At 47.9% G+C, this 22,911-nt stretch overlaps 1 protein-coding gene across 1 annotated transcript in view; it reads left to right on the plus strand.

Annotated features, from left to right (window-relative positions):
• Positions 1-22,911, plus strand: part of NCEH1 (neutral cholesterol ester hydrolase 1) — a 384,956-nt gene that overhangs the window by 326,292 nt on the left and 35,753 nt on the right. The window contains exon 4 of the mRNA XM_069618733.1: positions 11,967-12,138. Within this exon, the coding sequence (XP_069474834.1) occupies positions 11,967-12,138 (172 nt within the window). The remainder of the gene's footprint in view (positions 1-11,966; positions 12,139-22,911) is intronic.

Raw genomic sequence — 22,911 nt, forward strand, 5'->3', positions numbered from 1 at the left:
CTCACGACAATCCACCAGGGGATCTCTTTGAAGAGTCTGGATCCGCTCCTTGCTTAGGAAATACAAGCCCTGCTGGAGAAAGGCACCATAGAACTGGTGCATGTAGCGGATAGGAACAAGGGATGGTATGCCCCTTATTTTTTGATTTCGAAGAAAGACTGGGGATTGAGACCCATCATGGACTTGCACGGTTTGAACAAGCTCCTCAGGAAGGACAAGTTCAAGATGGTTACTCTTTCTCAAGTCCTCCAGGCCCTTCAACTTCAGGACTCGTTGGTGTCTCTCGACCTCAAGGATGCTTACTTTCATGTGCCGATCCATCCCAAGCACAAGTACCACCTCAGGTTCGCAGTTGGCGACTCGCACTTTCAGTTTGAGGTCCTGCCGTTCGGATTGACCTCTGCCTCAAGGGTTTTCACCAAGCTCATGGTGGTGGTGGCAGCATATCTCGTGAAAAGGGGATTCACGTCTACCCTTACCTGGACAATTGGTTGATCAGGGCGCGCTCTCCCGAGCAAGTCCTGTATCATCTGTCAGTCACCTGCCACTCCCTTCACAGGCTGGGCTTCTCCCTCAATTTAAAGAAGTCCCACTTGATGCCAACTCAGCGGCTCAGTACATCGGAGCAGTGCTCGACACATCCCTGGGGCAGTGTTTCCCTCTCCAGGTGAGGGCTCCTCACATTCAGCAGATGGTACACAAGTTTCAACAGGCCCAGAGTCTCCCGGCGTTCGAGTTCTTGAGATTGCTCGGTCTCATGGCATCCTGCATTCTTCTGGTGCCAGAGGCCAGGTTGCGGATGAGATCTCTGCAATGGGCTCTCAAGATGCAGTGGTCACAGCCTTCTGGCAGGATGTTGGACCGCGTGCAGGTGCCGCCCTCGGTCGCCCAGGACCTTCTGTGGTGGGCCGACATAGGCAGTCTGATGAGGGGGGCTCCGTTTTGGCTACCCTGGCCAGAGGTGACGATTGTGACGGACGCATCCCTCACAGGATGGGGAGCTCATGCCAACGAGTTGACAGTCAGCGGTCGTTGGTCTCCGTAGGTGTCCAGACTCCACATCAATCTGTTGGAGCTGAGGGCCGTCAGGCTTGCCCTGAAGGCTTTTCTGCCGACTGTGCGAGGAAAGAATGTCCTGATTCTGACGGATAACACAGTGGCCATGCACTACCTCAACAAAAAGGGGGGGGCAGGGTCACTTCCTCTGTGCAGGGAGGCAATGCAGCTCTGGTTCTGGGCCATCCATCAGGAAGTTTCGGTCTCGGCAGTTCATCTGCACAGGCAGAGCGCAATCTCTCATGAGTGTGAGTTGGCTCAGGAGATTCTCCTGGAGATCTTCGCCCTTTGGAGGACCCCTCAAGTGGATCTCTTTGCCTCCAGTGTCAACCGGAAGTGCGAAAGGTTCTGCTCGTGGGAATTTCCTCCAAGAGGAGCCTTGGGAGACACGTTCGTGGTGGAGTGGTCCTTCCCACTGCTGTACACGTTTCCTCCAGTCCCCGTCATCCCGCAAGTGCTGCAGAGATTACGGAGGTTTGGTTCCCGAATGATCCTCATTGCTCTGGCATGGGCCCGGAGGACGTGGTACCCGGACCTTCTCGACTTGTTCATCTGCCCTCCGCGTCGTCTACCCTACCGAGACGATCTGCTCTCACAGGAGGTGGGGTCAGGTTCTCCATCCAGAGGTCAGATATCTCAACCTTCACGCTTGGCTTCTGAAAGGTTGAGGTATAAGGATTGGGACCTCCCTGAAGACGTGATGGAGGAGTTGCTTTCGGCCAGACGACCAGCAACAAAGTCCCTGTACCGTGCCGTTGGAGAAAGTTCTGCGACTGGTGCAGGTTTAAGAATGTGGATCCTTTTTCATGTGACATTCCTGTGGTTCTGTCTTTTTTTGCTTTCTTTAACCCACAAGGGCCTGCAAGTGGGTACCATTAAAGGTTACCTGGCGGCGCTGTCCATACACTGAGGAGTGTTCTTATTTCAAAATTCCTTTAATTTCTCTGTTTTTGAAAGGGATCACTAATGTGTTCCCACCGTCACCTTTCCAGGTGCCCGGTTGGGATTTGAAACTTGTTCTAAAGGTCCTAATGGATGCTCCATTTGAGCCTTTACATTCTTGTCCTTTGAGACTGTTAACCCTTAAAACTGTATTTTTAGTTGTGGTCACTTCCGCTCGCAGAGTGAGTGAGTTACAGGCAGTTTCAGTTAAGCCACCCTTCACTGTGTTTCAGAAGGACAGGGTTGTCCTTAGAGTTAGTCCTTCCTTTCTTCCGAAAGTGGTGTCGGAATTTCATTTGAGCCAGAAAGTCATTCTTCTGGCATTTTATCCTCCTCCGCATCCTGGTAAGGAAGAGGAGAGGCTCCATAGGTTGGATCCTAGGAGAACTTTAGGTTTCTACATTTCACGCATGTCCCAGGTCAGAGTGGATGATCAGCTCTTTTTAGGTTACGCTGGAAGGCGTTTGGAACAAGCTGTTACTAAGCAGACTTTGTCTAGATGGATTATCTTGGGAATTTATTAATGTTACCGCTTGGCGGGTAAGGACCCTCCGGTAGGCTTACGGGCCCATTCTACTAGGGGTATAGCTGCCTCTACTGCCCTGCAGAGGGGTGTTCCTATTCGTAACATCTGTGAGGCAGCCACTTGGGCTTCGGTCCATACTTTTGTACGACACTACTCCCTAGATTCTATCCATGGGCAGGATCTGGCCTTTGGCAAGGCGGTCCTTTACTCTGCAATTAGATTGGGCGTTCTAAATTTCTATTTTCTAAATTCTTTTTCCCTCCTCCATATGTTGGTACTGCTTTGGGAGTCTGTCATAGATATGGAATATGTCAGAGGACCCAATCCCCTCGAAGAACAAGTTACTCTCTTACCTGGTAACGTTCTTTTGATGCAATGGCCCGACGACGTATTCCAGATCGCTCCTGCCCTGCCTACCCCGCTACAGAATTTCTTATGCGATTGCACCGTACGTTTCTGCAAGGCTTTCTGTGGTCATACTGGCAGAAGATTGGTGCCACACGTTCTGGGAAAAAACTACAGCAGAGGCTACGGGCGTCGTGCGTCCTACTTATAACATCCGGTGACGTCGGCTCGACGGAGACCCTCGAGGACAGCGTATCGACGCAGGACGCAGATGCCGAAAGATTTTCCGAAACAGCACAGCTGTGGTGATTACCGTCATGTATATGGAATACGTCGTCGGACCATCCCATCGAAAGAATGTTACCAGGTAAGAGAGTAACTTGTTAGTCTGACTCATAAGGTTAGCATATTGCATAGATTTATTTAGACCTTTAGGTTGGCGGATAGGTTCACCCCAGTGCATCATAGTTCCAGCCACCATCTGGTCTTTTCCCACTATCTCCATGGAATACTCACTCCCTCTTCTTGAAGGGAGGTTTCCCTCATGGTCCCACCCATGGTTAAAAGCAACGGAGTGGCGGACAAAGGGAAAAGTACCACGTTAGTGAAAGGAGGGGAACATTTTGTTTTTAAAATCCCTTAATGCTAGATGACTCTTATTAGTAGGATCTGTGAAGTGGTGGGGTTCGTTAAGTTACATACCACACTGGAGTCAGCAGGTAAGATCAATTATTAAGGTTATTCCAAGTATATTACTTGGCATACAGACACTGGCACATCCCATGCAGCCAGCTTCCAGTTCTAAACTGACACACCTGGAACCCTCAGAGCCATTCACAAATCAACACTCCAACATGACATAGGTACATTCCACACACCTTGCTGTCAATGACATCACGACCCATAACTCGCATTACAACAATCTGCTTTGCTAATTTTACTCTGTTATATTGTATGGACAATTCTTTTTAATTTTGCATATGAAGGTTTGTCCTTTTTTTAACTTGTATTAAGTTGCACTTTATTATTGTATTGCAAGGCTTGTCATTTTAAACAAGAAATTAACTTTGGATGATAAATTGTTTGCATAAATGCCTGCCTCTGTGAATATGTCCTTGATTTTCTTGCGAAACTGGTTTGCTTTTACTATACTCAGGGCGTGCACAACTCTTGCTACACCATTGAAGCTAATTTTATGAGTGTACACAAATTCTGTCCTGAGGCTTTTTTCACAATTGAACCGTCTTGCTGGTTTGCCAGAAATATACACGGCATAAACAGTAACCTATTCGTACATTTTGAAAATGTGGAATATGTTTTGCATTATACATTTTTCATTAGGCAATCCTGTTTAATAACATGTCTATAAAACATGCTTTATTTGTATTGACTTTTAACAGAAGTATAGATATTGTCTTCAGGAGAACATTATCCATTGCTTAATTGTTACTCTGCACCGATTATTCGGAAAGACATGGTAAGGATTGTGTGCTGTTCGTTCACTATTAAATTCACTGAGCATGTTTGAGAAGGCGAGGAAAGGAACACTGTTATGTTTGTTCAATGCTTTTACATTGCAGATCTATTCCAATCCCCAGATTTGGTGCAGCCCTCCAATAATATTTAATTATTGATGGTAGTGTGTGTGTCTGCTTTTTGTAATAGCCACATATTTTAGGCTCACAGTTGGGGCTGGCTGAGCCCTATGGAATGGTTGCCAGCATCTGTTATGCGATTTGTACCTGGAGGAGCAAAAGGGTGGGACACCCGGGTCCAAGCGAGGAATGTAACACAGTAGCTCTAAAGCCTTGGTGGCCTCAAGACCCAAAATATGGGAGTTCAGGGCGTGAGATGTGGGCAACCAAGATCCGGGGGGTCAGAACCCATTGAAGGAAGTATGCTCTCGCTCAAAAATCATGCAAGAGCCGTTGCCAATTAGGAGACTTAAATCCATTCCTTGATCACCCCTATACTTCAACGATTGGTACTAGAAGTCGGGGACACCTAGAAAAGAATCGGGGATTTCTTATCTATAAGTCAGCCAATAGAACCCAAGCTAGACTGCTTGGCTCATTGCTCTAGGCGGAAGGAGTGAACACACTGGAGGAACTGGAGAAGTTGGAGAGCTATAGATAGCCCTGGGAAAGGTCGGGGAGAAAAGTTGGTGAAAGATCTTTGGGCATAGCTATTTATTTATTTAAATTGTTACTAAGTGCTACACACCCGTGGGCGTCGAGTGCATGGAAAGCAGAGAAGTCAAAGGAAGAGGTCGGAGAGGAAGGATATAGATTGAGTCTGTCGAGTTAGATGGGAAGAAAAGCCTGAGTGAGGAGCGACGAGAGGCACAACACGAAGTCAAAGAAAGAGATTATAAAGGAGGTGTACTCGTATGTCCTGTCCCCTTTCCTCCATACTGTATGGGCTTCCCTTCCTAGGGACGGGAGACAGAACCTTTCTCACCAGAAAGGCCTTCTTCCCCTTTAAATTTAGAGGCGCGTGGGGGTGTGCCCCTGGGAGCATGCACTTCCCTGACTCCGCACACTGGCGCCACTCCTCAGTCCCCTTTTCCGCGTCGAAGGGAACAGGCCGATTTCATCAGCACTACTGGGTTTGGCCTTGCCATGTAATTCCACGCATTGTTGCCCGGATTCTTCTTTTATCTTTTTGTCTTTATTTGTCATCTAGGTCCTCCGGCGTCACGCTCCTCCCCGGTGCATGTCGACTTCAGCGGATTTCAGCAGTTGCCCAGCCTGCGAGGGACTCTTTCCCACGTCTGACCCCCACGCTCTTTGCCTCCGCTGCCTTGGCCCTGACCATGGCTGGGAAGGTTGCACCGCGAGCGAGTATGACTACATGCGCACTGAAGAACAGGTTAGCTAGATGGAGAGAACTCTTTGAAGCGTCACTTCCAGAGGACTTGAAGAAGTGTGTCCAGAAGAGATCAAGGCCCAAGTAAGGGCTGTGATTTTCCATCGCACACCGTAAGGGCGACTCATTCCCGAGGAAACGCCCAAGTGCGAGGAACCTCTGGGGTTATGCTACCAGCACACACACCGAGGCTAAACCAGCTACCAGCCTTACGGCCGAGGGGTCTTAGGACCCTACCGGTATCAGTGCTGAGGGACCGCAAGATTCTTCTACCGGGTCTGCACCCGAGGGTCTACGCCCTAGTACCGGCTCCATGTCTGAGGGGGCTTCTGCACGCAGCACTACCGGCGACAATGCCGAGGGTGATAACCCTTCCAGGCCTAGACCTGAGGTGCGGGATAGGCCTCATGTTCCAACACTCAAGAGTCTTGGGCGAGGCCGTGTCCGGAGGGCCATGCACCACGATTCTGGCATGTGGCACGCAGCCCAACAAAATGGCCGCTGCGCCAGACAACATGGCTGCTCGTCCAATGCCACTCCTAGGAACAGAGCAGGCGGGTGAAGGAGTTTCATGGTGGGACCAGTGTCAACCAGGTATGTGGCCTAAAGTGTATCCATCAGTATCGCAGGGCAGGTTCTCCCTGCAACCCAAACTGAGTGTGCTCCAGCCCCAACAGCCCCCAGCCACTCTGTCAGTATCCCCTGCCTCCTCTTCAGCCTCCGAGGATACGTTCTTCGAAAAAGTTTTGGGGCTGATGCGAACCCCCCAGATGGGGGGGCATCCTAAGGGATGCAATCAGGGACTTGCTCCTTCCAGTCACTCCACCGGTGCCTTTAGTCATTCCTCCCATGGCTCCGGCACCACAGCCCCCGCTGCTGGCTCCTTGGAATCCACCCGATGTGCAGCTGGTTCCGAGCCAACCTCCGCAGCAGCCTCCGGCTCCTGTCTCCACACCACAGCCCAGGGCCCCCAGGACCCCTCCTCCCGTGACGGACCAGCCGGACACCCAGGCGGATACAGACGAGGAGGACGACAGTGACACGCCATCTTCAGCGAACGCCTTTCACAAAAGGCTTGCAGGTTTGGCAGAAAATCTGGGCCTTCCTCATCCCGAGGTAGAGCAGCTCGAGGAGGGGGTCTTGGAAGAGGTCCTCTCCCTAGGACCCCCCTACAAAGAAGGGTGTCCCGATGCAGAAGGATGTTGTTGCTCTGGCCAAGAAGGGTTGGCTCAAGCCCAGCCCAGCCTGTCATTCAGCGCCTCGATGCCAAGTATAGACAGATGGAGGGGGATACACACTTGCTATCAGCGCACCCCCAGCCTCTCTCGTCTGTGATCGCTGCCGAGTTGCTCTACTCTAAGCCACAGTCGTCCTTGGCCACCTCATCCTCGGCGCTGCTAGTCAAGGAGGAGAAGATCTTGGAGGCGTACGGGAAAAAGCTGTACTCCAATACCTCCCTGCACCTACGTCAAGCCAACGCGGATGACATGCTTGCAGCGGCTAATCGGAGGTTGTGGTGGGAAATATCGGACTTCCTTCCTGAACTCCCGGCGCAGAGCCATGCCCGCTTTAAGGCTGGTCTAGGAGAAGCCAAGCTGGTAGCGCAAGACCTCATGGAGTCCACACTGGCCCACATCGACACCTCTTGCCGGGCCATGTGCATCGCCACTGACATGAGAAGGACGGCCTGGCTCTGGGCTACAAAGTTCAATCCCGATGTCCAGGATTGCATATTGGACCTTCCTTTCAGGTACTGACCTCTTCCACTCTACCACCAAAGAGGAATTGGATAAGAACAACAGTTTGCAAACCGTAAAGTGTTTATCTATTCCTATGAAAGCCACGCCCAAGGCGTACACCCAGTCAGATTAAAATGCTCCGATAAGGGGCAGGCGTTTGGCAGATTCCAGGAACGGAGGTCGAGACAACCTGACAGCCCTGAGTCAGCACCGGCGCAAGCAACAAAAAAGGGGGGCAACGGCTTCTTCCAGTCCCCATCCTCAGTAGCAGCCTAAGAGAGCAAAAAGGCATGATGCGTCCCTCCGGGTCCTCGTGTCTCCAGTGGGGGGCAGGCTAGTCTCTCGCATGCATTTTTGGTGCCAGAACTTTGCGGACCCTTGTATCCTCCCAATAGTATCCATGGCTTACCACCTACCTATACCTCCCTCTCCCCCTTCCTCCCCTCCCCTCCACTCCCACAGATTGGGATGGCAGCTCTTTTGGCAGAGATCCGGTCGCTCATATCGAGCCATGCAGTGGAAGAAGTGCCAGCCTCCCAGAGAGGATTAGGCTTCTATTCCAGGATTTTCGCCATACAAAAAAGAACCAGGCTGGCCTGAGAGTTGTGCTGGACCTCTCCGCCCTCAACCTCGCCCTCTCTCTTCAAAAGTTCAAGATGGTTACGCCAGCACTCATTGCAGAGACACTAGACAGGGGAGATTGGAGGTGCTCCCTGGATCTGAAGGACAGCTACTTGCATGTCCCGATTTTGGCAGCCACATTGCTCCTTCCTACGCTTCAGGATCATGGGCCGTCATTTCCAGTACAAGTTGCTACCCTTTGGCCTCTACTCAGCCCCCTGGGTATTCACCAGACTCATTCATATATGCAGTGGCAGCCCTCCTCAGGGCCCAGGGCCACCATGTCTACCCGCACCTGGACGACTGGCTCGTCAGGGCGAGATCACTGGAGGGGGTTGTCCACGCTTCCTCCGCGCTTATCAGTACACTCCACGACCTGGGGTTTACCATCCACCTCAAGAAGTCTCAGCTGCAGCCCACGCAGAGCTTCACCTTCCTGGGCCTCATCTAGGATACACGTGAGCTCCGAGAAGGTATTTCCCTTGGAGGACAAGATTACAGCCATCAAGAGGGCCACCACGCACTTCCTTACCAGACCCGTGACTTCGGCTTGGTGGTACTAGCACTTAATGGGTATCATGGCCGTGGTCCTCTTGCCCGTACCACACACGAGGCTCCACATGAGGAGAGTGCAGCTGTACTTTGCAGCCTCATAGAAGCACGAGAAGGGCTCCCAAGCAGAGCGGGTCAGCATACTGCTGTCTCTCCTCTCAGACCTCATGTGGTGGTCCAAGGACTGCAATCTGCGGACGGGCAGGCCATCCAAGCAGCCGACTCTGCAGGTCACCATTACTAAGGACTCCTCCCTAGAGGCCTGGGGAGCAACTCTGGAAAAGCCACAGCGTCCATGGAGTGTGCACCCGGCAGGAGCAGGAGTCGCATATCAACTGGCTGGAGCTCAAAGCTATTTGGCTAGCCCGCAGGGCCTTCCTTGCGCTCGTAGAGGGCAGGACCGTCCTGATCCAGACCAACAACTCCACCAGCATGTAGTATGTCAACAAGCAGGGGGGGTAACCGGTCCCATCTGCTGTGCAACCTAGTGGTCAGTATGTGGGAATGGGCCATAGAAAACATCTACCTCAGGGCCGTCCACCTGCCGGGGGAGGCCAACTTGGAAGCGGACAGACTCAGCAGACTGGGAGCAGACAATTACGAGTGGAAATTGAACGACCAGGTGCTGCAGGTGATTTTCAACACATGGGGCCATCCTCGGTTGGATCTATTTGCCTCCTGGAGGAACAGGAAGTGCCATCAGTTTGCGTCCTTCCAGGGACTAGGCCTCGGCTCCTAGGGCAACAGCATGCAGATTCAATGGGAGTGCATGACAGCCTATGCTTTTCCATCCACAACCCTGATCCCCAGGGTACTCTGCAAGATAAAGGAGGCTTGTCACCTCAGCATCATAGTGATAGTGCCTTGGGGTCCGGCAAGACCATGGTTCTCTGACTTGCTCAGCCTCTCGGACGGACCACCCATTCACCTTCCGCTGGACCCAGCACCTCTCCTGCCCCAGCAAGGGGACAGGGTTCTCCACCCCGCTCCTCAGAAGCTAGCCCTCGCACCGTGGTTCCTCAGCAGATCACCCTCAAGCACCGGAACTTATCTCAGGCTAACCTGGATATCATCCATGGCACTAGGAGCAAGGCCACTAGGAGCCAATACAGGAGTAAATGGAGCAGGTTCTGTCACTGGGCAGATTCTAAGGAGATCGACCCCCTGAGGTTCACACTGGACAGTGTGCTTTCTTTCTCCGAACACCTTGCCCACTCAGGTGTACAGGTGGAGACAAATCGCACCTACCTCGCAGCCATAGGGACCTACAGAAATTCGGAGGAGGAGGTCTTCTCTTCCAACCCAATGGTCAAACATCTGGCGGGCTTGTCCAGGCTTTACCCGCCCATCAAGAAGCCACACCCGGTGTGGGACCTCAATGTGGTGTTGGGTGCCTTGGCGCACAAACCCTTTGAGCCAATGGCGTCTGCGGACATCAGGCTGGTCACCATCAAGACCACACTGCTAGTAGATTTCCCCTTCGCTTGCAATCAGCGAGGTCCAGCCTCTGGTGGCTTCAGAACCCTATACCACTTTCCACAGAGGTTAGGTGGTCCTGTGGACTCACCCAGCGTTCCTACATAAGGTACCCTGCACGTTCTATCTAAACAAGGAAATAGGCCTACCTTCATTCTTTGCTGACCCCAGGGACGAGGCTCAGAGAGTCTTGCACTGTCTGGATGTCAGACGCGCTCTGAGATTCTATCTGGATAGGACCAAGGGCTTCCGCAAGTCTGACACACTATGTCACCTTTTGGGGGCTCCAGACACGGTTATCACGTATCCAAGGCCTCCATCGCTAGGTGGATGGTTGCAGCCATCAAGGAGGCCTATGAAGGGGCAGCACAAGCCGCTACCAGCCAACATGCACGCCCATGCCGTAAGGGCCAAGGCCACGGCCAGCTCCTTCCAGTGGCAGGTTCCGTGGCAGGCCACAAGCAGGGCAGCTACCTGGGCCATCCCTTCAGTTTTCTGTAAGCATTACTGTTTGGATGCCGGCTCGAAGTCAGACGCGGCCTTCGGACAGGCGGTTCGAAGGAACCTGTTTGCTTAAGGAGGGTCTCCTCTCCACCCTGGGGCTCTATTCAGTTGTAATCGCACTTACAGTATGGAGGAAGGGGGAGGGGACGTAAGAGTAATTACAAGTTACTCACCGTAGTGACTTAGTCCGCTTTCGTCTATACGTCCCACCATCCTCCTCCCTAATAATACTGGTGTCATTAGGCAATAATTACTATTGTCGACGCGTCAGTGGGGACTGAGGAGTGGTGCTGATGGGTGGATTCAGGGTAGTGCATGCTCCCAGGGCCGCACCCCCGCAAGCCTCTAAATTTAAAGGGGAAGAAGGTTTTTCTGGTGAAAAAGGTTCCGTCTCCCATCCCTAGGAAGGGACGCCCATACAGTATGGAGGAAAGGGGACTAATGGGTACGTTAGTCACTACGGTGAGTAACGTGTAGTACACAGAAGGTAGAGACCCAGAAAGAATATATGGGGGGGTCTAAACATAAAGGAGAGGTTTGAGAGCAGTGAAAAAAACGGAATCACCCAGAGAAAAACACAAGTTAAGAGGTGAAGTGGGACTGAACATTGTGGGGAATTAAGAAGGAAGAAGAGATGGAGGTGGTGAAAAAGAGGCTGTTCACGATGTTGAGAAGGTAAGTAAAGAGGTTCTGAACTGGGAACACCGGTTAAAGCTATGCTAGGACAAAGCTCCCTAGGTCCAGTGAGAGCAGGAGAATCCTGGCACAAGTGTGACAAGACCCGAGACCACTCCGGACACCATGTGTCTGGCAGGTAGGAACAACCCCGAAAGAAGGCCCAGCATTTTGAGCACTGGGACTATTTCAGAATCTGGACTACAGCAACAGCAACAAGAAAGACCCAAATCGACAGAAACCTAAGTGCAGTAGACACTTAAAAATGCAGGGAAGTAAAGGACGGACTATGGTCGTGAAGCAAGTTGGAATTGCTGCTTTTTGTTCCCTTTGAAAATTCCCTATCCTTTTATCCCATCCATCCTACACTACACCCTGGGATTTATGTTGTAATATATACTTGTTTGAACTCAATTTGTAGAGTCGTGAGTTGTTTTTAAATCCCTCTGCCATAACATGTATTGTATCGGTTTATAGGTTGTAGGTGATTACTTTTATCAGGCACTAAACTAAACCGTAGCCTATTTTGTATTTCAGATTTTTTTTCCTGGTTTGCCACTAGTGTCAAACTAATTTATATTGTATTTAGATGTTCAGTGTAGAATTAAAATGTTTGCTGAGCTGAACTACAACTTTCATGAAATGCTACCATTGTTTTTCAGATACCGGTTAGTACCCGATGTTCACTTCCCTGAGCAGTTAAACGATGCCCACCAGGCTACCACGCACTTCTTGCGTCCTGACGTCCTTGCTGAATACTCTGTTGACCCAAACCGAATTGCAATTTCTGGGGATAGTGCAGGAGGAAACCTAGCAGCAGTGCTTTGCCAGCAGGTGAGAAGATTCTTCTTTCATTTTGCTAACATCTGCATTTTGCTGGAGCTGGACCATTTTCTGTTTTCCAGTGTTGGCTTGACGTTTTGGAACTAGAGTGGGCATACATGTTTCCACTAATTGGCCTGAGCAAGCCAACCTGAACTGATCGAGTGGAGTTTGTGCAGAGTTCTGTAGGGAAACCGATGAAGAAATTCAATAGATGCCAGGTCACTAACAGTATGCAGGAACATTTTACAATACAAGTTTGTGATAGTGTTTCCAATATATGACATCATTGCCACGAAGACAATGTTATAATGCGTTTGTCATAATATGGACCCAACAGAGTTCTAAGTGCTAAGGGCAGAAACTCAAGTCCTGCAAGGGTTCTGTTTATCTGTTTTTTAGTGCAGGTCAGTAATGAAAGATAAGACAGCATCCACTGAATATTGTTATTTTTGGCTAGACGCCAGTGGTAAAACCTTATCCACTTGATAATGTACTGGTTAATTGTGGAATACTTTCTGGCTGCATCCAGCATCTTTAAGTTATCATTTTAGAACTCCAAATGGGTCCAAAATACCTTCAACTATCCCTTTGTAAATACCTACGCTCTCGAGCTCTTCACTCCTCTACCTCCCTCAGGGTTAGTCATTTTTCATAGAAACGAGCTGGGGGTAGATCTGTCTTCAGCTGGGGCCTCCCTTTGCAACAGCCTCCCTGCCACTCTGAAACTTGAGGAGAACCATCTCCAGGTCTGGAAATACCTCAAGTCCTTCCTCGTTGCTTCTGCCTTCACCACAATCCCCGCTCCCATTCTGATTTGTTTCTATTTTGCCACCGTGCACCTAGCCACCCTCTGTCCCCTGGGCCCATGTAACTGCTCACCCCTGCCACCCTCTTGCACTGCCTCTGGGCCACCCCTTGTACCGGGGTCTGTATCTGTACCCACACAGTCCCCCATACCCACTTTTCAGACATACCCGGTCTGCTGCCTTTAACCCAGCACTTGCCACTTGCTCGCTGCTCTACCACTGTTTATTGCCTTAATTATTTATTTTAGTTATTATTTATCTGTTTCTCCTCTGCTCTGCACTTTACACCTCCCCCCCTTCCATGCACTTTACCCTTTTCCCTTTCCCATGCACTTGCGCATTCTCAATGTCACTGGGCCTAGTAAGTTTGTTTTGCTCTCCCTTGTCGCGCTCTGAAACACTTGTGTAGGAGCACGATATAAATAAAATATCTTATATCATGGCGATGTCATCCTAGGGAAATAATAACAACTCCTAGAGACTCTTTCCCCTTTCCTCTCTGGAAAGCATACTGAGGACACGTACTGCATTCCTGTGTCACAGATGAAATCGGCGTTGGAGAACCCCCTCAAATCAAAATCTAGTCCACTATCATTGAAACTAGTTCTTACTCGTGGGGGTTGGTGTGAAGCTGTGGTGTGAGTGGGCCTGATCTGTAAGCCCGCTCGAACATTAAGTTAGCCTGCCAAATTAGTGATTGATGGGGTTTGTTCGTTATTGATCGCCAGTGTCCGATTAGATAATGTGGCCACACCACTCCTGATTGTTCAGGGTTAACATTACAGCTGTGTGGTGTGTCAAGACTATAACTTTAGATCCTTGGAAGGATTGAAAGGAGGGTTGATAGTCATTCCATTGCCGGCCAAAGCATCTAATGCCATACCATCTAAAAAAAAAAAAAAAAAAAAAAAGCATCTAATTGCATTTATAAAAAAAAATATTAATGGGGTGGTTCCCCCAACCTCCCTTTTTTAACATTTAAAACCCATTTTTATTAAACTAAACCCTTTACCATCTAAAAAAAATGCATTAGATGCTTTTTCTTAGATGTTTTTTTTAGATAGTTTGGCTGTAGATGCTTTGGTTGTCAATGCAATGACCGGATACCGTATATATGTATACCTTTAAGTCAAAGGTTGGCTTTCACTCTGACCATGGCTTTAGTTAAGACCTGGAGATCCAAACCCATCCTAAATGGTAGACTAGTGAACTCGTAGCAACGGAACAAGGTTGTATACCTCAAACTTGCGATGACGGTGGCAAAATTGGAATGTGCGTATTAGCAACTTGTACGTAAAATGCACAACACTCTAGAAATTCCTGCCAGGATCAGAGATGCTAACCATCTTGAATGTCTCCTTGAGCAGATGGAAATTGAAGTCCGAAATGTTAAAGATTATATGAATAGCTGCCATATCTTTCTTGAGCACCATGAAGGTGTTGTTCTGACATTCTGAGTGGGTGCAGCTTGGTGATCTCTAAAACAGGATTTCATGATAGTTTTACAATGCATTTGTATGTTCCTTGCCCTGAATCATGACTTTGTTTTTATTTTTTATTTTGGGGTGGGGGGTTGTCTGAGGAAGCCCCAGAGGTGGGGACGACTTTGGTTGTTTGTTGCTTCTTCTTTGTTTGGTTCAAGGAGATGGATTAATCTTTCTGGTCTCTGTGACTTTTCTTGAATCCCCTGAACACATAGAATGTTCTCCCTCTCAACGTTTTGGCTACTAGGTGAAGCCGGATTTTGCGTTTGTTTGGTGCTCACTAGCAAAGAAGTTATCACCCACTTGCTTTTTTTTGGTAGCTAGTTCTTGTGCGGATGAGTGAAAAAGCTGAAGGCCATTGAAGTGAACTATTTTGGCTCAGTCCTGAGCTTCAGGAATTAGTTGGTTCTTTTGTACCAGGCATCTCTGTGTGTATATATAGGCAGAGGCACATCCCTCTAGATGCTGTTTTCGAATTTGCCAACTGCAGATCATAGCACGTCTATGGTCACCTGCTTGGTGTTTGAAACGCCCAATAAAAATTGATCTCTTTTCATGAGACTGATCATTGGGAATATCTGCTACGTCCATATAACGATGCACGTCGCCAAAATAGCGTCTGCATGTGCCTGACACTGAAGAGGAGCTTTGTTAAAGTATACCTTCTTCCCCATGGTTACTAGGTCTTCATCCTTTACAGAAGGTGTGGCCAAAGAGAGGTTACGTTCGAAGAGGAGCACCACCCTTAATAGACGGCCACACCACAAGTGCAATTTGGGCTGGAGGGGTTGAATCCCATGTGCTGCTTTTCCTCCGGTGTGGTCTGTTTTTTACCACCTACTCCCCTATTTGTCATTACCATCAACTAGGTGTGCCTCCCCTATCCCATTCACGTCTGACTGGCTGTGGCATGCCTATCTTGTCCAGTCTTCCACAGGACTTTGTCTAGCACTCCTAGGGGTCGAAATAAGGATTTCTTTAGCAGGGGCACAAAGCAGCTCCTGGGTATCCGGCATCACCTAGTAAGCAGGAGCAACCTCTGAGGAACTAGGAGTAGTTCCATAGAGTGACACAAATGTAACGCTGATCTGAGATGCAAACTATAACTCTGTATCCATCATATATTACCCATAATAGTTTAAATGTATTTTTGATGTATCTAAATGTTTGTTTATACACATTTCCAAACATACAGAGTTAATGTCACTTGGGATGTTGGTATGGCACCATTTGACCTGGGGAGATAAATGTCGCTCGTAGCTATTGTTTTCAAGCCAACCAGGCTCTCCTAGGACATAGCCAGGAGCTAAATGGCTCCCAGCTATTTTGAACCCTGCACTCCAGTATCCACTGGTTCAGGACTTGGGTTATTACCTTAATACATTCCATGACTCCAGTTTTATATTCATTAAAGGACTTTGGTAGGTCATCCTCAACTTTTGGGTCATCCCCAATGGTGGGTGTGGAAGAGGTATGAAGGTTCTTTAGTGACACTTGAGTGTAGTTGTTGAGGTGGCAGCACCTTGCGGTGAGCTAGTGTTTGAGGATATTAAGGTGCATGAGGCGGTGCTTGTAGAGGTGGCACATGCCGTGATGTCAGAGGTGTAGTAGTGTGGTGAAACGGCCTGCGGAAGAAACTCTGGCACCTGGGGTATAGGAGAAGGGCAAGGCAGAGGCGTTGTGAAGTTTTTGCCAATACAACCACAAAGATAATGTTTCAAAAATGGTCTTAGCAGTCATAAAGGCTCGCTAAGGTAGACAAGCCATTGAATGTGTGTGTCAGACAAATACCAGCCTTTGTTGGAGGTGGAGGGTTCTGATAGCCTGAGAAGGGTGGATAATAACAGAAAGGGGAAAAGCTCTGTGCTTTTTGAAATGGTCTGGATGAGATATTAGTGGCACCCAGAGCCAATTGTAGCTGAATCGTCCTCGTATTGCGAAGTGTGTACCTTGCAGAGTGCTTCATACTGAGTGGTAGCTGCATTTTTTGGTTGAGAATGTAAAGGGTTATTTGTATGCTCTGCATTCTTCTTGATCTGCGTGTCTAGTGGCTGAGTAGTGCCCGGCAAAACCTTTGTAATCTGTGAACAGCTCTGAGATGGTTCAAGGTCTGATTGGAGCTGCCATGAAACATCAACTGATCTACAGGCTGGTGTAAGGATTTCAACAGTTGATTCCTGTGAAGCACATTGCTTGGACTTGGCCACTGCGAGAAGTATTTACTGCACAGTTAAAGCAATGCAGGATGGTGATTGCTCAATGTCCCGGTGGTTTCGCAGATTTGTAGCTTCTGTTTAGGTCTTGGGGGATCCTCCAGGAAAGAGTATACTGTATTCGAAAGCAATTTCCGAGATCTGCAAGGCACCTCAACCGAAAGACCTTTGGAAGTCTGTCAAGTCAAAGAATTTGAATTGTCCTGCTGTTAGGTCATCACAAAAACCAATGGTGATGGATAATACAAGGAACCCTTCCCGGTCTGGTAGGTCCAAGTGAAAACGTCACCTGGTTGCCTGAGTAAATAAGGTTTGAACGCTACTTACCTGCTTGTTGTTGATGAAAAGCTTGAATTCTTCTGTAGGACATAATCTGAAAATCTATTCCCAACATTACAAACTGGGATGAAGTTCCTAAATGGAAAGCCCACAGTTTGGCCAAACTTTTCTACCCTAAGGTATAGATAAATAGAAACATGAAGAACATCTGATGTTTCTGCCCGCTGAGAAAAGGACAGTCGATTGGTCACAGGAGCATGTAAAGACAGGATCTGGCAAAGGGTGTTCTTGAAAATACATTGCTTTTTTATGACCGAGAATGTTTCTCTTCATCATGCTTCGGTTCTGTTCCCTTCCTGGGAATACATCCCACAATTATGGAGGGAAGGGACATAGGAGTATGTATGTCACACCGCCCCGTCTGAATTATTTTGTTTTTGGAATGTTTTCAGCAGACACTGAGTGGAGGAGACAAATTTGTAGTTACAGAAAATCCTGTTCAAACTCCTTTCAATGGTTTTTGTACTAAACAAAAAGTTGCAAATGGATTGGACAAGATGTTCGCGTCTGGTCCAAACCGTATGATTTGCATTTATTTTTTATTTTTGCATTTTTAAAGCGCTCACACAGCCCGCGGGCATTGAGGCGCTGTTACAGGAATATTAGTTGCGTAATAGTTTTTTTTGTTTTAGTTGCATATTTATAACACGCTTAAATACCCAGAGGTTTCTAAGCGCGGACCCGGGGATCAAACCTGTTACTTCGTGTCGTCTTGCTTCCAAGGCGAGCATGTTGCCGCCGAGCTATCCTCCCGGGACCTGCATGGTTTGGTGACAAACCATTCAGCATTGAAGAAAAGAAAGTCGACATGAGACCAAAACGATCTATTTCTTTTGTTGGGATGGCAGACAATTTGCAGACCTAAATTCAGAAGTGAATAAAAACGTGATGTGGATGCCAGACTGAATATTATTATTCTGGCATTCAGCTTGAATCTAGGAACCAGTGGTGCCAAAAGGATTTGCAGAGGCATATTTCAGCCTCTCGGGCCTGTGAGAAACCTAAAGGTGTCTCACCCGCTAGTCCCCAGAGATCTGTCATCCAGGTGGCCAGGACACAGACATTGCTATTGGATCATGTTTCTGGGGGTGGACCAGTGGGGGAGGATCACCTGGATGAGGGGGACTTCGGGGAGTGGAAGTGGGACACTGAGTGAGACGCGGTACCCCTTGCTTCTAACACCTTTTCCCCATCCTACCCCGTAGGATGCTTAGCTCGACCACCCCCACCCCCCGCCCCTTTCCAACACATTTTCTTACACTGTGAAAGACAGTGAACTAACACCAGAGCTGTGTGCCTGACGTCCCCCAACACAAGGGTCAGGCAATTGACAATAACTACACACACGACAGCCCTTTCCCTTATGAAACCGGAAACTACAGCAGACGTGTGGTGTAACAGATGTCAACGGTGCACAAGACCCTCCTGCACTGATAGCTGAGACGGGGAGGTGCTACCGTGTTATCGTTCTTAACTCCAGAGACCAGAAACACAGCCGGTGAGTTGAAGGGAGAACCAATAGTAAACCGGACAATGTTGAGCGAAGGTTGCAAATGGCAACTTGTTATGAACAAAGAACTTGTGTACTACTGAACTTTTAAAACCTAGGGAAAGACCAGCTGCAGAGCGGTCTGGCTGCAGAGCGGTCCGGCGCTACTTGGGCAGCCATTCGAAAGACTTGTCCCCTGTTCTTGTGGATAATATAGTAACAAGAGGCTGTAGGAAAGGCCAGCATACAGAGTTAAGGTGATCATACAACGTTCAAGCCAAAATCCCTTGTACAATTGGAAGTCCTTAACCCATTACCAAAGTTGTGACAGTGTGAAACAGGCGTGTGTGCCCGGCTGAGGGAAAACACTTTTTGAAAGATAAATGTGGAAAGCTGGACTGGGGGCTTAAGAGAAACCCTGACTGGGGTCTAGAAAAGCTAAGGGAAGTGAATCCTGCAAGGTATTACGAATAAGTGAACTGTGTGAAACTGGCAAATGTGAACCCGACGGAGGGAAGCCAAGGTTACAAAAAAGATCATAGCCCAGTTGAGGGGGATCCACGGGTGAAGGGAAATCCCCCAACAGGAAGATTACTGAAAGGAAATTTTTTGTTGTTATTAATAGTACATCAGGTCCTCTGAGGCAAGAGACTTGGTGTAAAAGAGACTTGGCCACAGAAGGCCCTGATATTTTGAAAATGAACTGTAAGCTTGTACTGGAGAAGCCCAGGAGTGTGCTGTGCTCAAGAGTCCTGCCTTGTGCCGTGCTAAAACGTGGGGCAGGGAGACCCCAGTTTTATACCATCTTGACTTGTCATTTTGTGAACACCTTTTTCTTTTCTGATTAACATTATCCCACACTATTTTGTAACTTAGCGGTAAGGATTGGCAATAGTTCTTTTTTAGTATAGGCCCTTTTTATTTGACAAGACCCCACTAGGACTGCCTTATTATTATTGGATGGTCGTAGATTCTTTCCATCTTAGATTTAGGTTTAGATTAGGCTTTTTTCCTCACCAATTTATACAGTTTAGTAAACACCCTTGAACTGTGATCACTTGTCTGTCTTTACTGTTGCGACCATGAGTTCCCTACAGGACAAAATATGACCGAAGGTAGGGCAAGGGAATTCCCTGGAGAAGTTCAATTCTCTTTAGAAAGAATCCCATTTACAAATCATTGTATTCACTTAGACTCTGGTCTTCAGACCTATCTCGCCAGTTGACACCAGAGGAACCATTTGCCAATAATGTGTACCGATGTCCTATTAATGGTTGCTTGATAAGAGTGCAGCAAGAGGCACAGCACCTGTAGGGCATATCTGCAGGCACTGCAGGGCATGACCACAAGTAGTGTTGTACAACCACTACAGGTATGTTCACATTGCTGAAGGTTTTCATTTAATGACCAAGCAAATGTATTGAACTACATTTGTTATGGGATGGTATGGTTGTATAACCTATGTTAATAAAACATTTAACACATTGCCCAAAAAACTTCAAATACAGAACGTGGGATGTTTACCATTTCTCACCTGCCATGCACTGCTCATGATGTCACAAATGACATCACAACCCGGGGGCAAAGAGCTTAGCTATACAGTGTTGAGGATGTGCCGTAATTAAATTGTATTTGGCATTAACCAGGAACCTTACAGCTGTGAGGAACCAGGAATGAGACAGACATGTATGGTTTTGGCCATAAACGTTTATTGACAAAAGAACATGGGGTTAGGAAAGGCCTCTGTCCCTACACTAGAGGTGTTTCCCTACCTCAAACAAAGGGTCTGTTCGATGTCAGACTGTCCAAAGTAAAATGTCTTGTTAACAAAGTACTATTCTGGCCCTCACATTCTAACAAAATTAACTCTAAGGTGAAAAGGGTAATGTTTTTGGCCTTAAGTGATTTATAAATATTCAAAAAGGGAAAATGCGCCACTCCAACATGAACGTTCTAGAAGGATAGAGTCCTTTGTTTCAGAAGGTGGTTCCCTTCCCCTAGATTTTGTCACTCCGTCTTATATTTAAGAATATCACTTCCTTGAGTTTCTCTTGATCAAAAACACAACCAGTACACAAACAACTTGGCTCTTAGTCTTCAACTTATTAGGGTACCTGGTGTACTCTCCTGGCAGGTTTTCACTCCTCTTCTCTTGGTCTACCACACAACTGGTACACAAAACAACTTGTCTGTGAGTTTGTATCTTGGTGGAATACCTGCTGTACTCCTTTGCCAGGTTTTCACTCCTCTTCTCAATGGTTTAACACAGCCTTTTTGCTAGTCCTGATGTACCCTTCTCGGGACCTCTTCAGATGATATATTTCACATACATTATTCAGCTTGTCCTAGGTTGTGAATTGACACTCCCCCTGACCCTTCATCAGCAGCTGGACAAGTGCCAAGCCCTCTCAATGTATGCTGAGAATCCTCTCCTCTTTGTGATTTTTGATCCTTTAGGAGGAATGGACGAGAGAGTAGACGTCTGTATTTTGGAAACTGTAGGGACCAAATAATAGCAAGAAACATATACAAGCGTGATAGCTTATCTTATTTGCTGACCTCACAGTTGCAGCAGTGTTATGGTAGAGCGGTCCCCTGTGACCTATTTGGGGGAATAGTTATCCCTCAACAACTAACTCTTTGCTGTGTAGTCTTTTAAGAAATTTCTTCTACTGTGAGGACATATTCCATCATAACACACAGGCTCTTCCTGCTGGGTTCATACTGTCGGCACAGGCTAGATGTGGCGTAAGTTTTTGCATGTGTCGAGATGCGGCTAATGCACTGGGACCCTTGTAAGTATTCACCAGCTTGTGCCTTGCATTGTGGTAGAGTAGGTGGTACGTATTCAGTCACCATCATCTCTGACCAATAGGCACTCTGCTTGACATACCAAGCTTTGTATATGTTCCCCATTGTGTCCGTTTCTCATTCATGGAGTGGTAAATCACAGCAGCTGTGCAAATGTACCTGCACCAGAGCTGCCGGGGGAGGGGAGATGGGACAAACTACATGACTGCCTGCTGTGTATGCCCTCATTCAGTCTGAAAAGATACTTTGTAGATGCCAAGACTACTGTTTTAAAAGCAACTAATGACCTGCAAGCACAAGTAGCATCCATAGATCAGGCTAACATGCTGAGCAACGAACTGGAGTCCAGTAACCAGGCATTGGTGTGCATTCACAACCACCGGTTGTCTGTGCTTTTATCCTTTCTTACTTTACCTCCGGCCTCAAGGCCATGAATAAGGGGCCATCTGTTGGCAAGTATTGCTTCTCAAGTGGATTCCAATCAAAGCTAGTGAGAGTGCCTCCTGTTTTACCCTACGTTATCCCTGCTGCCTTGCTCACTATTCTCTTGATGGCTCCCATCCTTGTTCTCTCACTTGCTTCTTGTACATTAGCCAATTATGCTGCCTCCTCTTCTTGGAGCTGTTGCAGCTTTACTGCTGCATCCGGACTCCCACCCTTGCAGTAACGGTTCAAGATGCCTGCCATCATCGGCTAGGAAGCATTCCTCTGATCCAGTCTCAGCTACATTGCAGTCCAGGAAGTCTGTTGCCAACCTGGCATTGCTTTCAAGGATTCCTGACGACTGACCCCTTTTCGTACATATTACCAGCACACTCCTAAAATATCTAATACCTTCAAATGACCTGACTGCCGCTTTTAGGTTAAAAAAAAAAAAATAAGTAGCCCATTGCTGCCAGTCGGTAACCCAAATGCACTCCAATGGAGATAACTCCCCTCACGTTTTCTTCAAATTCAATCAACTAAAAAAATGTGACTATCAAAATCATGTAATTACTTTCAACACATTGGCCCTCATTACAAGTTTGCCGGTCCGGAAACAACGGTGCCGGTAAGCTTACAGGCACTGTTTCAGGACCGGCAGACTGCCAGTCTGTGGGCGGGTGCCGTTCCGTCCTCCAGGGTCACACCTGGCAGGCGGAACGGCACCCGCCCGCAGACTTTCATGGAAGCACTGTCACCGTTATTGACGGTTCCGGTGCTTCCGTGGTCCCCACTGACATAGAGTCCTATTGGACTCTATGGGTATGGGGGATCAACATTTTACCGGTGCTTGACTTACGGGACCGCCGGGGTTGTAATGCCCCAGTGTTTCCGGCAAGTCAGGTGCCGGTAAATCATTACGGCATGGTTTCCACCGGACCCGTAATGAGGGCCATTATCTTTCAATATCAAAAGTAACTGAACACTAAAACCTTTTAGTAAATACCCATAAAGTACTCTTCTATTTTTGTCAAAAAACCAACAAATTACATAGTTCAATTAACTCAATTTCCTCAGGTATTTCCAAACAACACTAGTAGGATTTTTTTTCTATTACCAAACGGAAAACAATTCATCCACAGGAGTGAGTCTTTTGATGAAACTAGTAACTCCCACCAGAGTCTTGGCAACACGTTTCGTATTATTATAAATCCATC

This window comes from Ambystoma mexicanum, chromosome 10, assembly GCF_040938575.1.
Source record: "Ambystoma mexicanum isolate Mex_15411 chromosome 10, UKY_AmexF1_1, whole genome shotgun sequence".
Lineage (NCBI taxonomy): Eukaryota > Metazoa > Chordata > Amphibia > Caudata > Ambystomatidae > Ambystoma > Ambystoma mexicanum.